Raw genomic sequence first — 13,749 nt, forward strand, 5'->3', positions numbered from 1 at the left:
TACTGACATCTCAGATTGTGTTTAATTCATAGAAATATCTTCTGGTCCTCACTCTTACCTGTGATATCTGAGAGTGGAATAACTTGCATTAATGTAGTTTTTTGGCTAACATACACAGAATTTTACGTGGCAGCATTTTAAACACTCCCTATTTACAACTTTCTGAGCACTTGTTTTATCTTTGAACTTGTAAACACAATTTGCTGGATTAAATATTTTTAGCAGAAAACTTTATTGACATGTAACAGAGTGTTGAATTTTTTTTCTAGTTTAAAGCCAACCTTGAAAAAAACAAGCAAGGCCTAGAGTCCGACAACAAGGAGTTAGCCTGTGAAGTGAAGGTCCTGCAGCAGGTGAAGGCAGAGTCTGAACATAAGAGGAAGAAGCTTGATGCTCAGGTGCAAGAGCTGACTGCAAAGGTCACGGAAGGAGAAAGACTGAGGGTGGAACTGGCAGAGAAAGCGAACAAGCTGCAGGTAAGGATGTATAGAAGTCATAGAATCACAATCATTTGGGCTGGAAGAGACCCTCAAGATCCTCGAATCCAACCATTAACCCACCCCTGTCACTGCCCCATGTCCCTTGGAAATGGTCAGGAGGAATGACTTTCAAAGTTGCAACTGGGTCTGTAGCTGATGTGGGAGGTGATTTCAGTCTTGCACTCTCATGTTTGAGGGGCCTTAATTTGGTGATGTGCCTCAGGTGGAGACAACTGGACAGCCATGACATTAATCCTGAGCTTTTTGGACAATGAGAATTATAGCGGTTTATAAGTACATGGTTTCCCATCCTAGAGACCAAATCCTGTCGGAGGCTCTACTGACAGCTGGCCTGCAGGTTTTTGGCTTGGATATTGGAATTGGGTTGAACTCATTTGTAGGTGTGAGCAAAATCGTACTGATGGATGATGGCCACAGATTGCCTTTTGTGCTTCAAAACTGGGAGCCTGACAGATGGGGATTGCAAGTGAAGGCTTTCTGAGAAATGTAGAGCATGGGTAAAGTGCAGTCAGGGCTGACTTTTAAACCACAGCAATGGGTACTTTAGGTAAATTAGGCCAAAGTGCTTTAAAAAGGGAATGGCCCAGTTCTTTCTGGGCAAAGCTTTCAGGCAGGCTCTCACTGTATATACAAGTAGCATAGCCTAAAATAGCAAGAGTTGGCACCTGGCAGAAATCCATTCTCTTGCAGTGATGCTTTAAACCCAGCTGCCACCCTGATATTCCCTGAATTAATGGTCCTCAAAAATATATGGTCCTAAAATTAAATATAGCATTTGAATATGAATGCAGATATTGGAACATGCTCTGCTACATATCGTGCCTAACTCTTGTTCGTGTTATGCCCTAAAGTTCAAGATGGACATCCAACTTCAAGTTTCTAACTAAACTTCAGTATTTTTAGCTTGTTGTATCTCTGCACTGGCTTCTGTTGTTGCCTTGCCACATCTGGAATTTGTTGAGGTTTGATGCTCTGCAGTCCCAGCTCCCGGTGGGATGCAGGCATGGCTGTAGTCGGCCACACGCCGTTACCTTTCGACTCCTTCCTTTTCAGAACGAGTTGGATAATGTCTCAAGTCTCCTGGAAGAAGCAGAGAAGAAAGGCATCAAGTTTGCCAAAGATGCGGCTAGTTTGGAATCTCAGCTTCAGGATACGCAGGTGTGTGTGCAGGGAAGCCTGGACTTTGCACTGAAGCTTTGTTCCTCATTGAAATGCGAACTGCATAACAGAAACTACGTTTTCATTCGTGGTTTGGAAAGTCCCTTGGGTAGAAGCAGTATTTCCTATTGAAGCCAGTAGTGAAATGTAGCGTATATTGACTGCTCAGCTGAGTGTGGAGCCAATTTTTCGTTATTTAAGATTCGCTGCTTGATAGACTGTAGGCTTTCCGTTCGTCTTTTATTTATTTGTCTCTGTGGGAGATAAATATTAAGTCAAAAACACCTTTCCAAGTAAAATATTAATGTAAATAAGGTCCTTGGGGTATATGAAAGGCGTGAGGGACAATACTCTCTTTTACTGATGGTTTAAGTTCTTCAAACTGCCAGTGTTTGGAGTTAAATAATGCAGCTTTGTGCATGTATTCATCAATTAAATGTAATTTTTTTTCCATGTATAAAAATGCTAATGGTGACTACTTGAATAATGTTAATCACAATTGGAGAGCTCTGTGAACAGGACGGGTGGTTACACCTTTCATTAGTTTCTGTTATGACAGAAGTTTCCACTGCTTAATTACAGCTATCTTTAAACTGACTTTACATTCACACAATGCAGCAAGACTTGGAAACGTGCTGCCATTGCAGGATTTGCTGCTATATATTGTTCCCACATGGTTTAAAATAGGGACTCTATATGCTTATCTGAGAGAAGAAAAGTAAATTTTGAAGGTGACTTCTATACTTCTTTAAAGATGGAAAAGTATCCTCCACTAGCTTGTAGAACAGACAGTGGCATGGACTCCCTGATCAGAAATACACTTTATAAAGGCTTAAGTGTGCCCACAATGAGTGATCAGTAGCTTTTTGAAGACTCAGATGCTTTCATAAGCGTGTCCTTGTACAAAAATGTTCTAATAGAAATTATCAAACCTGAAACTCCATATAGAGTAATGGAGGATGGGAGCCTGAGGCCCCAGATAACACACACTGAACCAAACTGAACTTGGAATGTGCCTGTTGGTGTAACAGGAGCTGCTGCAGGAAGAAACGCGCCAGAAACTCAACCTGAGCAGTAGGATCAGGCAACTGGAGGAGGAGAAGAACAACCTGCAAGAACAGCAGGAGGAGGAAGAGGAGGCCAGAAAGAACTTGGAAAAGCAGATGCTCGCCTTGCAGTCTCAGGTAAGCTGTTGGAAACGATAGGACTCCGTAAGACCTGCGTGTTCCAGGTGAGATGAACTGGTGTCCCAGACATCTTGCAAAAATGTCATGTAATTTGCACATGCACTAGACCAGATTTTGCAATCAATTTTCCTGTGGTCTTTCTCCATTGCAATCATTACTAGTGGAACCAGCTGTAGTGGGCTGGGTTTTGCCCTACTTGGTATCCTACTAGCTCACAATTTTTGTGTTACTTTAGCAATAACATCTATTTCTGGTTTTGTATTTTGGACCTGATGCCTTTCTTTCCTTCTCCTGATGCGCTAAGGAACATTATTTTCTTTTATTAAATCTCAGTTGGCTGATGCTAAGAAAAAGGTAGATGATGACTTGGGAACCATTGAAGGCTTGGAGGAAAATAAGAAGAAATTATTGAAGGACATGGAGTCCTTAAGCCAGCGCCTAGAGGAGAAGGCAATGGCTTACGACAAACTGGAAAAGACAAAGAATCGCCTGCAGCAAGAGCTGGATGACTTGATGGTGGATCTAGATCATCAGCGCCAGATTGTTTCTAACTTGGAGAAAAAGCAGAAGAAGTTTGATCAGGTAGTCTAGTTTCCTGTCATCTTGCTGCTGTGATTTTTAAATGACATCTTGTTTATATTGTTACTACACTAATGAGCCTAGAGAAACTGGTTATTGATAAAACTTTTGTGAGCAGCTTGGCCATTGTTAAGAGTGATCTCTCACTTATAATTTCAGTGAGCTAAATGCCAGCTTTGAGTCTTGTTAGACCAAGTAATCAGCTCTTTATATATAACAAGGAAATTATATTGGAACAGGAACTTAAGAGTATTATTGTAATGTGAAGACTAAAAGATAGCAATAATGTAGAACTTACGTAATCCTGATTAGTAGCTTGCTTTCCTCATGTCATCCCAGAGTAGCTGTAGCTGGTTTCTTACTAGCACTTTGATCAAGACTGAAAGACTGGACAGCTTCTGGAGGCCAATTACACCTCAAGCATTAACCACTTCATTGACTGAAACACCTGAGGCAAGAAGGACCCGATTATAGAACTTAGGAGATGGATTAATTATTTCTTATGTTCAGATGCTGGCGGAAGAAAAGAACATCTCTGCCAGATATGCAGAGGAAAGAGATCGTGCGGAAGCAGAAGCAAGGGAGAAGGAAACCAAAGCTCTGTCTTTGGCTCGGGCTTTGGAAGAAGCCCTGGAAGCTAAGGAAGAATTTGAAAGACAAAACAAACAGTTGCGTGCAGATATGGAAGACTTAATGAGTTCTAAAGATGATGTGGGCAAAAACGTAAGTACGTTTCCACATTTTGTTTTGTTATACACTGCATAGGCAATAACATAGGAAGACTGCCTGGTTGGAGAAGTATATTTGATACAAAAATATGTTTTGAAGCTGATTTATAGCTCAGATTTCTGGAGGAATTAAAGCTCAGAATAAGGGGTTCTTCATTAACATCGAGCCACTTCAAAAATGTGAAGACCTGAAGCTGCTTGGCCATTAGTCATAATGGCAGCTGCAACTCAATTTAAGAGCTTGTCTCACTACTAATTTTTTCTGTGACATTACACAGCTCATCTCTCCTGTCATCTGTGTAGTTGTTTGCTTGGTTCTCTAATACAGGCTTAGAGATGCTGTTCTGCCTGCTCTAATTCATTGTCCAATTCTGAGTATCACAAAATGTAGTGTACAAGTTCATATAATGTCTTATTTTGCTGTTAAAAAATGCTGACATTGAGATACCTGAGGCAGAGGGTCTGATTAGTGTTTGTGGCTTAGGTCCATGAGCTGGAGAAGTCAAAGAGAGCTTTAGAGCAACAGGTTGAAGAGATGAGGACTCAGCTGGAGGAACTGGAAGATGAACTGCAGGCCACAGAAGATGCGAAGCTTCGATTGGAGGTGAACATGCAGGCTATGAAAGCCCAGTTTGAGAGAGATCTGCAAGCCAGAGATGAACAGAACGAAGAAAAAAAGCGGATGCTGGTGAAACAAGTATGTCTGTTTTGCTCAACTTCATAGCGAGAGGGGTGTGAGGTTCTTTTGCCAAAGCTCTGTAGCTTCAGTGATAACTTTCTACCAGAAAAATAAAATTCTTTACTTAAAGATCTTGTCTTGTAGAAATCCCAAGCACTAATCTTTGCCAGAACAGGTCTTGCTGAGGACAGACCGCTGTCAGCTAGGCGTTAGTCCTCTGAAAACACTCCACGTGCAAGCAGTGGTTGGGCTGTTGCTGTGCGGGTGTGTTTCAAGGGATTTGTTATTTGGACTTTCAAGCCCATTTCATTTGATGTACAGGAGCAAATGCATGGATGCTGAGATAAACTGTAATTAAGTGAATGGCTTCCTAAATTAAAATTGTGGCACGTTCCAGGTTTGCCTGAGTTGAGAATTCTAGCAACACAAAGCAGATCAGAAGAGACCCAAGAAATGCCTTTAAAATTTCATGCTTTGAAAAGATGGGTCTAAATCAAGATTAAGCTTTGAGAAAAAGTACCAAATATTTCAAGATTTATCACGAGAAAACAAAAATATAAAATTACTAAGAATCAGCGATATAGAGATCTTTTAGAAATAAGCATGGGCCTGAAGGGCTTTTGAAGTTCACTGTTATCTTGCACTGGACTAGAGCTCTTGGACCCAGCATGAGGAGGGAGGCTTGCTTCAAAACAGAATATATTCTTCCTGTTGGGAACCTGGGCCATTTCTGGCTCAGCTTTATTTTTGTGTAAGTTTGGCTTAATTCATGTTGGCTTCTTTTGGGGAAGGAAAAATAAGGTAGTTGGTGTATAATTGCTGCTAGAGTGGCTGTTTGAAAGCAAATTATTTCTTTTTCTTTTTTTTTTTTTTTTTTTTTTTCCTGGAGAAAATGAGATTATTCTATTTCTTATTTTCCTCTTAATGGTTCAATCAGAATTAGCGACATCTGCCCCAGAGCGACACCTAAATGTGAACGGATGTGCTAGGGAAGAAGCTGATCGCTAAGCAGCTGAACAGATGAAATGGAAATGCTTCAGTTGCCGAGTTGTTGTCTTAATTTCCCTTTTTCTCAGCTCAGAGATCTCTGCTTCCAATTTGTGGGTTTGTTTTTGCCATCTACAGCCTCTGCCCGTGTAGCTTGTGTTCTGTAGTCTTTTCCAATTGAGTCATGTTAATTCTGCAAAGGCCTTTTGGAGTCATTGACCATTCTCTTAGGATTTTGTTTGCTCCGTTCCTGGAACTGAGCCTGTTAAATGCCTTGATTTCCCAGGTGCGAGAGCTGGAGGCAGAACTGGAAGACGAGCGCAAACAGAGAGCTCTGGCCGTGGCGGCCAAGAAGAAAATGGAGATGGACCTGAAAGACCTGGAAGGTCAGATAGAAACTGCCAACAAGGCTCGAGATGAAGCAATCAAACAGCTCCGTAAGCTCCAGGTAGGCACAGCTCACCTGCATAAGGATTTACTGAGTGTTGCTTTCCAGGCTGCATTTTTTAAATTTATGGTTGGTTGTGTCTTTGAATTTACTGACTTGAGCTTGGCTGTTGCTTACTGCTGCTTCCTCAAGTCACACTTCTTAAGGCATCTTCAGCCAAAAATTCTCCAGAAAAAAAGGAGGGGTCAATTTTAGCTGCCTTTGAAAAACTCCAAGATGCTCATTCTTTTTAGTTTGGCAAGAAAAAACAGTCTTTGTCATTCCCAGAAACACATTCAACATTTGGTAGAGTTCAGTTTTGCCAATCGTCTTCAGTGCCATGGCCCAAAACTGCAGGAGCATGAGGCCGTGGCAAAACCGTGTAAAGCACATAAATTAAATTGCCTTTCTGCCCTGTCCACTTCATTCTTGGGCAATTGTGCTTCAAATCCTCCTCTGGCTGGATGAGGGCAGCTCTGGGCTGAGGGGGAAGCGCAAATTAAAGCAACAAATGCTGGTTCCCAGCAGCACCCATCCCTCCAGTGCAAGGGGATGGGACACCCCATCTCTGGGCACTTCCATCCGAGCACCTGAAATAAGCGACCAGTGGATTATAAAGATGCGGGTGCAACTGAAATGGCGTTTCTCCAACTTCCTTACTCCTTCAGCATCTCAAACTTGTGCAGGTGAAGATCTCAGGCTGTGTTAACAGCGTTTCCCAAGGGAAGCACCGGTTTGTGCTGCTGGGTGTGCAGAACAGTGCCTCCTGGTACTTCTGCATGGAACAGTTTATTACCTTGCATACTTGCAACAAGTTTTTGGTGAATTTAAGTACATTTTTTATAAGTCATTCCAAGAGCTTTATCTTTCCATCAGTTTTGTGACAAATGTGCTCTTCAGTGCAGATGTTTGCTACAAGAAATAGACTGGATAAATGAAGTGAAGTCTTACAATGTGATATTTCTGGCAAGGAACTGGGCGATGGAAAGATGAGAAAATGAAGTTTCACTATTAAAATAAGAACTGAAAATGCATTTAAAGTTGAATGAATCCACTTAGGGAGGAAGGCCTTACCTCTTAAGAGCCAAACTACTTCAAAGCTACTAATAAATGTTGTGATTGTCCTAATACAGCAAGGCTTTTTCTTTCCTCTGCTTGCCACCAACAGGCTCAGATGAAAGATTACCAGCGGGAGCTGGAAGAAGCCCGCGCGTCCAGAGACGAGATCTTCACGCAGTCCAAAGAGAGTGAAAAGAAGCTCAAAGGTCTCGAAGCAGAAATACTCCAGCTCCAAGAGGTGAGATTGAAATCCAAGAAATTGGTTTTTCATCCTAGAGTGCGGTGAAGATCAGCGAATAAAAAAGGTAAAAAGCAAACTCATGAGTCGAACAGAGAAATGGGAACCAGGAGAACCTTCTCTTCTGCCCCACCACCCCAGATCACTAGTGAACTCCTTATGGAATCATTCTGGTAGTCTGGACTTCATTTCTGTATTGGGTAGCAGGAAACCTTTGCTGCCGCTTCAACAGACTTGAGGCCTCGCTCAAGCCTGCAAAGTGGTTTGAGAGTCTCTGTGAGGTGCAGAGCACGGTGTCAGGACTAAAACTGGTTATTGGAAATATATAAAAACCCAACAATCTCCCCAGTACCTCAGTGGAACGTTTAAGTCTGTGGAGGTTTGTCTGTCTGCCCTCTCAGGTCCTCATCCCTTTCTCTTGCGGGCATGTGTGCCCTCGTTGTTGGCGATTTGTGTAAGAGCTCTAGGTCCTGCTACGTGTCCCTTATCTCCTGTTGTCTCCTTGATCTGCCTCAAGGTCAAACATCAGCAGAATTGCTTTGTGGGAGAGACTTGCCTCCGTTTTGTCCTGTATTTGCTGCAAAGTCTGGAGCAATTGCTCTGATTTCACTACATTTACTGTTTGAGCTTTTGCAGATAACCTGTCTTTTACTAGAGCTTCTCCATGTCATGCTTTTGTGGACTTTAAACTTGTCAGCCCTGCACTTGCAGTGCATGTAGTTGTCCTCTTAGCAAATTCCTGGGTGTTTCTACGCTTTGTACGGATTTATAATATTAATTCAGTGCTGTTTATACTGTTATGCTGAAGCTTTTATTTTCTATACTTGCATTCATGCTGTGTGCTCTGTAAGAACCTAAAAAATTCACTTAATTTAGTGCCCGCTTTACACTGAATGTGTGTGTTAGCGTGTGACAGAATGGTTTTCTCCTGCTGTTTGTGGCCTGGATGTTACTGATCTTCACAGATTTTTTTGCCTTAACTTTGTGCAGGGAACACTTCAGGGACAGGGAGAAATAAATACACTGTAGTTGTGTGTGGAAGTGAAGGGGTGAAATATCAAGATGCTGTGTCCTGCTTCTACAGCTGTTGCTTTTGCTTATCCATTGAAAGACCTTGGGGATATCACTGAATCTCCCAGTAGTTATTAGAAGGCTGAATTGTTTGCAGAAGTTTGGAGAGTCCTAGTGCTGTAACAAATCTTTCCCTAAACCTCCCTAGGAGTTCGCTGCGTCCGAAAGAGCCCGTCGTCACGCTGAGCAGGAAAGGGATGAGCTGGCTGATGAGATCGCAAACAGCGCTTCAGGAAAGTGAGTCGTCAAATGTATTAGTTGCCCATCTGGAGAACTTGAGGCACTAGCTGCTGTAGTTCTGGATAGTCTGCTTGCAAATTCTGTATTGACCTTTGTTCACGATAAAAGTTCCATGTTGTTATGTGGAGAACTGTTGACACAGTAGCTACTCATGGTAATTTGCAATGCCTAAAGTATCAGAAGCAAACTAGCCAGCAGCTAGAACGTGTCTTGACCCAAATATTCCCTTTCTAGGTCAGCACTGCTGGATGAGAAGCGCCGGCTGGAAGCTCGAATTGCACAGTTGGAGGAAGAGCTGGAGGAAGAGCAGAGCAACATGGAGCTTCTCAACGAACGGTTCCGAAAGACCACGCTGCAGGTGAACCCACTGTTGGCGCCTTTGGAGGGGCAGTTTGTGTGTTAGTGTGCGGTTACGCGGAGGCGCTGAACAGCACCAAGTGACCTTCTGCTCTTCTCTGAAAGGTTGACACGCTTAATTCAGAGCTGGCTGGGGAGCGGAGTGCTGCCCAGAAGAGTGAGAATGCGCGGCAGCAGCTGGAAAGGCAGAACAAAGAGCTGAAAGCCAAACTGCAGGAACTGGAGGGGTCTGTGAAGTCAAAGTTCAAGGCAACGATTTCTACTCTAGAAGCCAAGATTGTGCAGCTGGAAGAACAGCTGGAGCAGGAAGCCAAGTAAGGAAAAATTCTGTTTGCCCTGTCAGTTGAAAGTCTGAAACTTCTGTGCTTTAAGTTTTTGTAGGGATGAAATGTGAGCTTACATCGGGGATTATTATCTAGAAATCCTTCTGTTTTGAGGGACACGTTTAATGAGACAGCTGTAAAGTAACCGGGAGGTTCAGAATCGGCTTGTAATTGAAACAGCTGAATTAACTCTTGAAGGTGGATATGTTAACTGGCAATGCCGGGATCCACAAGGTGCTGCAGAAGTTTCTTGAGACAAGATGAAACATCCCCTTGAGACAGCTGGTCCCTGGTAGAGGAAGCAAGTTGACCAGTTTAGGTGTGGCAGCATCGGTCAGTGGGGATGAATCCTGTGCTCTGCAGAATTCTCTCCTTGCTTTCTAGGCCCTCCAGGTAGTTTTTGATCTTTTGGCTATCGCTCCCAGAATCTGAAGGGGGCCTGGCTTTTATCACCATCTTCACTCTTTTTGTGCTTTTGGCTCCGCAAGAGCAGCGATAACTTTAAAGCTGCTTTGTTCAGTCTCATTGTGAAAAAGCACCTTCTTACCCCTCTTTTTAGCCTTCGCTATGTGCTGCTCCAGGGGTAACATTCCATGTGTGCAAAGCTGCATCCCAGCTGAGCAGCAGCGCATCAAAGCTGTGTGCGCTCTGTTGGTGGAGACAGGCATGATGAGAGGACTCGAGTGTCAGTTACACAGTGAGGCGAGAGCCTTTTGGAGAGGACAGATCTCGTGTTCCTCGCCTTCAACTGCTGGGACAAATAATGGCCAAACAATGTCTTTTGGTTGTTCTAGGGAAAGAGCAGCTGCAAACAAACTGGTCCGTCGTACAGAGAAGAAATTGAAAGAAGTCTTCATGCAGGTGGAGGATGAGCGCCGACACGCAGACCAGTACAAGGAGCAGGTAGGTGTAGGGGCTGAGTTTTTGAGGCCTGTTTCTTGGAAAAAGCTAAGAAAACTATACTTTGTGTAGAAAGGGGTTGTTAAGAAGCACGTTAGCAAAAAGAACTAAGGTCATCTGCCTTGATAACTAAACTGGTAGAGCAGTTCTCAGCAATCAGACCCCCGGTGCTGGCTCTGGTGTGATGGGCTGTTCCGTGTCCTGCTCTCCCAGCCGCAGGAGTTCGGTTGTTTCCGGGAGCGCAGGCTGGTGTCTGCAGTGGGACCGAAGGTTCTTCTCCCTCTGGGCGGGTGGGGAGGACGGGAGCCTCAGCTCACCCGGAGCTGGGCCTGCAGCTGCCTGCTGCGATCCTGAGGACCTGCTTCGGTGTTTTAGATGGAAAAGGCGAACGCCAGAATGAAGCAGCTCAAACGCCAGCTGGAAGAGGCTGAAGAAGAGGCCACACGCGCAAATGCTTCCCGACGTAAACTGCAGCGTGAGCTGGACGATGCCACAGAGGCCAACGAGGGCCTGAGCCGGGAGGTCAGCACCCTGAAGAACAGGCTGCGGTGAGTGGTGGCAGCGGGCGGGGGTTTCCCCAAGCCCTTGTGTCCCCGCAGACGGTCTGTGTAACACGGCCCTGGGGAGCTCCCAGTGTGGAGCTGCAGAAGCAGAGCTGCTGACGTTAGGGATGGGTCAGACTGGAGCCTGCTGGGAACTGCTGGCTGAGCCGGGCGGTGGTGACAGGGAAGCTGACGGACCACAAGGATATTCCTGACAACTCGTGAGCCTGGGCTTTTTGGAGCTCGTGTTGGCAGGCTCCCTGGGCCTGTCAGTTCAGTGCAGCTGTAGGTAAACACAGCAGAGACAGCTCAGTTGTGCTCTACCGTGGCTGGTAGATCCCTTGTTTCCTGACCCACCTGGTGGGAGCATTCCAGACTTTCCTTGAGTTCTGTCAGAGATCAGGGTCTGTATCGAGTGCGGGTGCGAGTCAGCAATGGTGAGGCTGCGGCATAACAAAAACCGTCTCAACGGGGAGAGCGGCTGAGCTGGTGGGCTTGGAGGAAGGGAGAAAGGGGTGCAGCGCAGCACTTTGCAAACCAGCAGCCGGTGTTGGTTTGGGTTGTGTTTGGTTTTTTTGTTTGTTTTTGTTGTTGTCTGTGGGGTTTCTTTCTTTTTTAGTGAACCCAGTCTGTTTAGTGCTTGGTCTGTGCTTGGTGCTTGCACAGACAATATTTTAAGTTACTTGGGACTTGCCAGATTAAGGTGATTCCTAAGCAGGAATACCAGAGTACCGGAAGGCGTTTGCACGCAGCGTGCTGACCCGTTGGTCAGAGTGGAGGTTTCAAAACGCCACATGTGAAATTTCCCCCGGGGGGTTGGGAACTGAGCTGCCACTTTCCCTGGGACATTAGTGGGGACATGTTGGCACTCACCACCAGTGCAGAGACTGGGCTGCAGGATGTGACGTGTTGGCACTCACTGTCTGCTCCTTGTTTGCAGGAGGGGGGGGCCCATCACCTTCTCCTCAAGCCGCTCCGGGAGGCGCCAGCTGCACATCGAAGGGGCCTCTCTGGAGCTCTCGGATGACGACGCGGAGAGCAAAGGCAGCGACGTGAACGAAGCGCAGCCGGCCCCTGCCGAGTAGAGCCCCGTCACACCGTTTGCATGCACAGACCTGTACACAACAGTCGGCAGGACGAGGGGATGTTCCCGACCACCGAACTGCCTTGTGGCCCTAAACCTGCCTTACGGAACGTCGGCATGCTACAAGGTTATTGTCATAGGTCAGCTATGTCTTAAGGCTCTCCAGCCTCACCATATGTACCCTGCTTCAGATATAGGTACAACTGCTTTTTTTATATATCGTAAACAAAATGAGATCATCTCTGTTCAGCGCATCTCTTTTCCAGATACTCATTGTAAAGCCATTTTCTAAAGCATCATGTGAAGGATGAAACTTTTTTTTATCAATCCAGAAACTTCATTCCCAGAGGGCAGGTGGTTGGGACAGGCCCATTGTCACGACTATGCATGCTGTGTCAGTCAGACATCCTTCCATTTCTGCTGTGCTCAGGCGGCCCTGGGCTGTGGCGAGTCTGTTGGATCATTGAAGACCAAACCGCACCTGTATCTCTCTTTTCTCCTAATTGTTGTGATCCGCACACAATCAGTGAGTGAACTGTGAAAAAAAGGCCTTGGGAAGTGTTAGAGGGAAATGTAGGGATGAGTGAGTTAGTGTCCATTTTTAACCTGAAATATCATTTTGAAGTGTTCTTGGCACCTACATCATCAGTTTAGTGTTCATGCAGTACAGGCAAACTGGGACAGAGTCACCGTTCCTCGTCTATACAGCTGCTGCTGCCATGCCCCACAGATCTCTGTATATATTCAGGCTGGTATAATGTGAACACCAGTGGGAAATAAACATACACAACAGGCTAAATTAACTTATTAATTTATGGCTGAGTCAGTCTTCAGGACGTGAAGCCGAGCAGCTGCACTGCGAGCCGAGGCTTTGGCAGCAGCTCGGCAGCCAGCCTGGTGTCCCTGGTGTCACCGGGGCGGGGGCAGCGTGGGCTCACGGGGAGCCCGTGCTTACAGGGCTCAGCGATGGGGGTTGCCTGCCTGCGAGTTAACATGCCAGTGGATGTGAATCCTTTTTTTTTCTGTTGTTTTGTTGTTGTTTTGGTTGTTGTTGTTTTTTTTTTTTTTTAATTATTTTGAACAGTATTACAGCAAGTAGTTAGTGTTATTTTTGTTTAAATAGCTGAAAAACTGACATTACAGAAAGTGCCTTAGACACTACAGTACTAAGACAATGTTACATATATAATTTGCCTATATAACAGTGATTTAATGTATTAATTTTGACTGTGCTTCATATCATGTACCTCTCTAGTCCAAGTGGTATTACTGATATTAGTGACAATGAATCAGTGTTAACTAGGAAACTTCCTCTGCCACATCCTCAAAAACCATGGATTTCCTTTTTTGGTTAAAAGCTTTAACATCTGTCACAAAGGTTTTGTTGTGTGTGTTTGGATATTTTTAATCAAACTGGCTGTTGACCACCAGGCATCTGACTGCAGATATCTTGTTTTCTTGTATACCCATATTTCTAGACAATGATTTTTGTAAGACAATAAATTTATTCATGATAGATGTGGCCGCCTGCTCTGTTTACTTACCGAAAGAGCTATCTCCTGAGGCTGGCATTGACCTTAATAAACAAGAATATGACTGGAAGCTGCCTTTTCCCTTCTTCCTCTTTTGTTTGCTTGGGGTGTTTCTTGTTTTCATTTTGACCTAAATAGAGCAGGAATGGCTGGGGCAG

General features: G+C 44.7%; 1 protein-coding gene across 4 annotated transcripts in view; it reads left to right on the top strand.

Annotated features, from left to right (window-relative positions):
* Positions 1 to 13,661, top strand: part of MYH10 (myosin heavy chain 10) — a 106,133-nt gene extending 92,472 nt beyond the window's left edge. For all 4 annotated transcript variants that reach the window (XM_065034328.1, XM_065034330.1, XM_065034329.1 and 1 more), the window contains 14 exons: positions 270 to 476; positions 1,554 to 1,658; positions 2,690 to 2,842; positions 3,179 to 3,427; positions 3,935 to 4,147; positions 4,637 to 4,849; positions 6,105 to 6,266; positions 7,414 to 7,542; positions 8,762 to 8,850; positions 9,088 to 9,211; positions 9,316 to 9,524; positions 10,328 to 10,436; positions 10,809 to 10,981; positions 11,916 to 13,661. In XM_065034328.1, coding sequence (XP_064890400.1) covers positions 270 to 476; positions 1,554 to 1,658; positions 2,690 to 2,842; positions 3,179 to 3,427; positions 3,935 to 4,147; positions 4,637 to 4,849; positions 6,105 to 6,266; positions 7,414 to 7,542; positions 8,762 to 8,850; positions 9,088 to 9,211; positions 9,316 to 9,524; positions 10,328 to 10,436; positions 10,809 to 10,981; positions 11,916 to 12,060 — 2,280 coding nt within the window. In that variant the 3' untranslated portion in view covers positions 12,061 to 13,661. The remainder of the gene's footprint in view (positions 1 to 269; positions 477 to 1,553; positions 1,659 to 2,689; positions 2,843 to 3,178; positions 3,428 to 3,934; positions 4,148 to 4,636; positions 4,850 to 6,104; positions 6,267 to 7,413; positions 7,543 to 8,761; positions 8,851 to 9,087; positions 9,212 to 9,315; positions 9,525 to 10,327; positions 10,437 to 10,808; positions 10,982 to 11,915) is intronic.
* Positions 13,662 to 13,749: the final 88 nt, after the last annotated feature.

The sequence above is a fragment of the Columba livia genome, chromosome 18, assembly GCF_036013475.1.
Source record: "Columba livia isolate bColLiv1 breed racing homer chromosome 18, bColLiv1.pat.W.v2, whole genome shotgun sequence".
NCBI lineage: Eukaryota > Metazoa > Chordata > Aves > Columbiformes > Columbidae > Columba > Columba livia.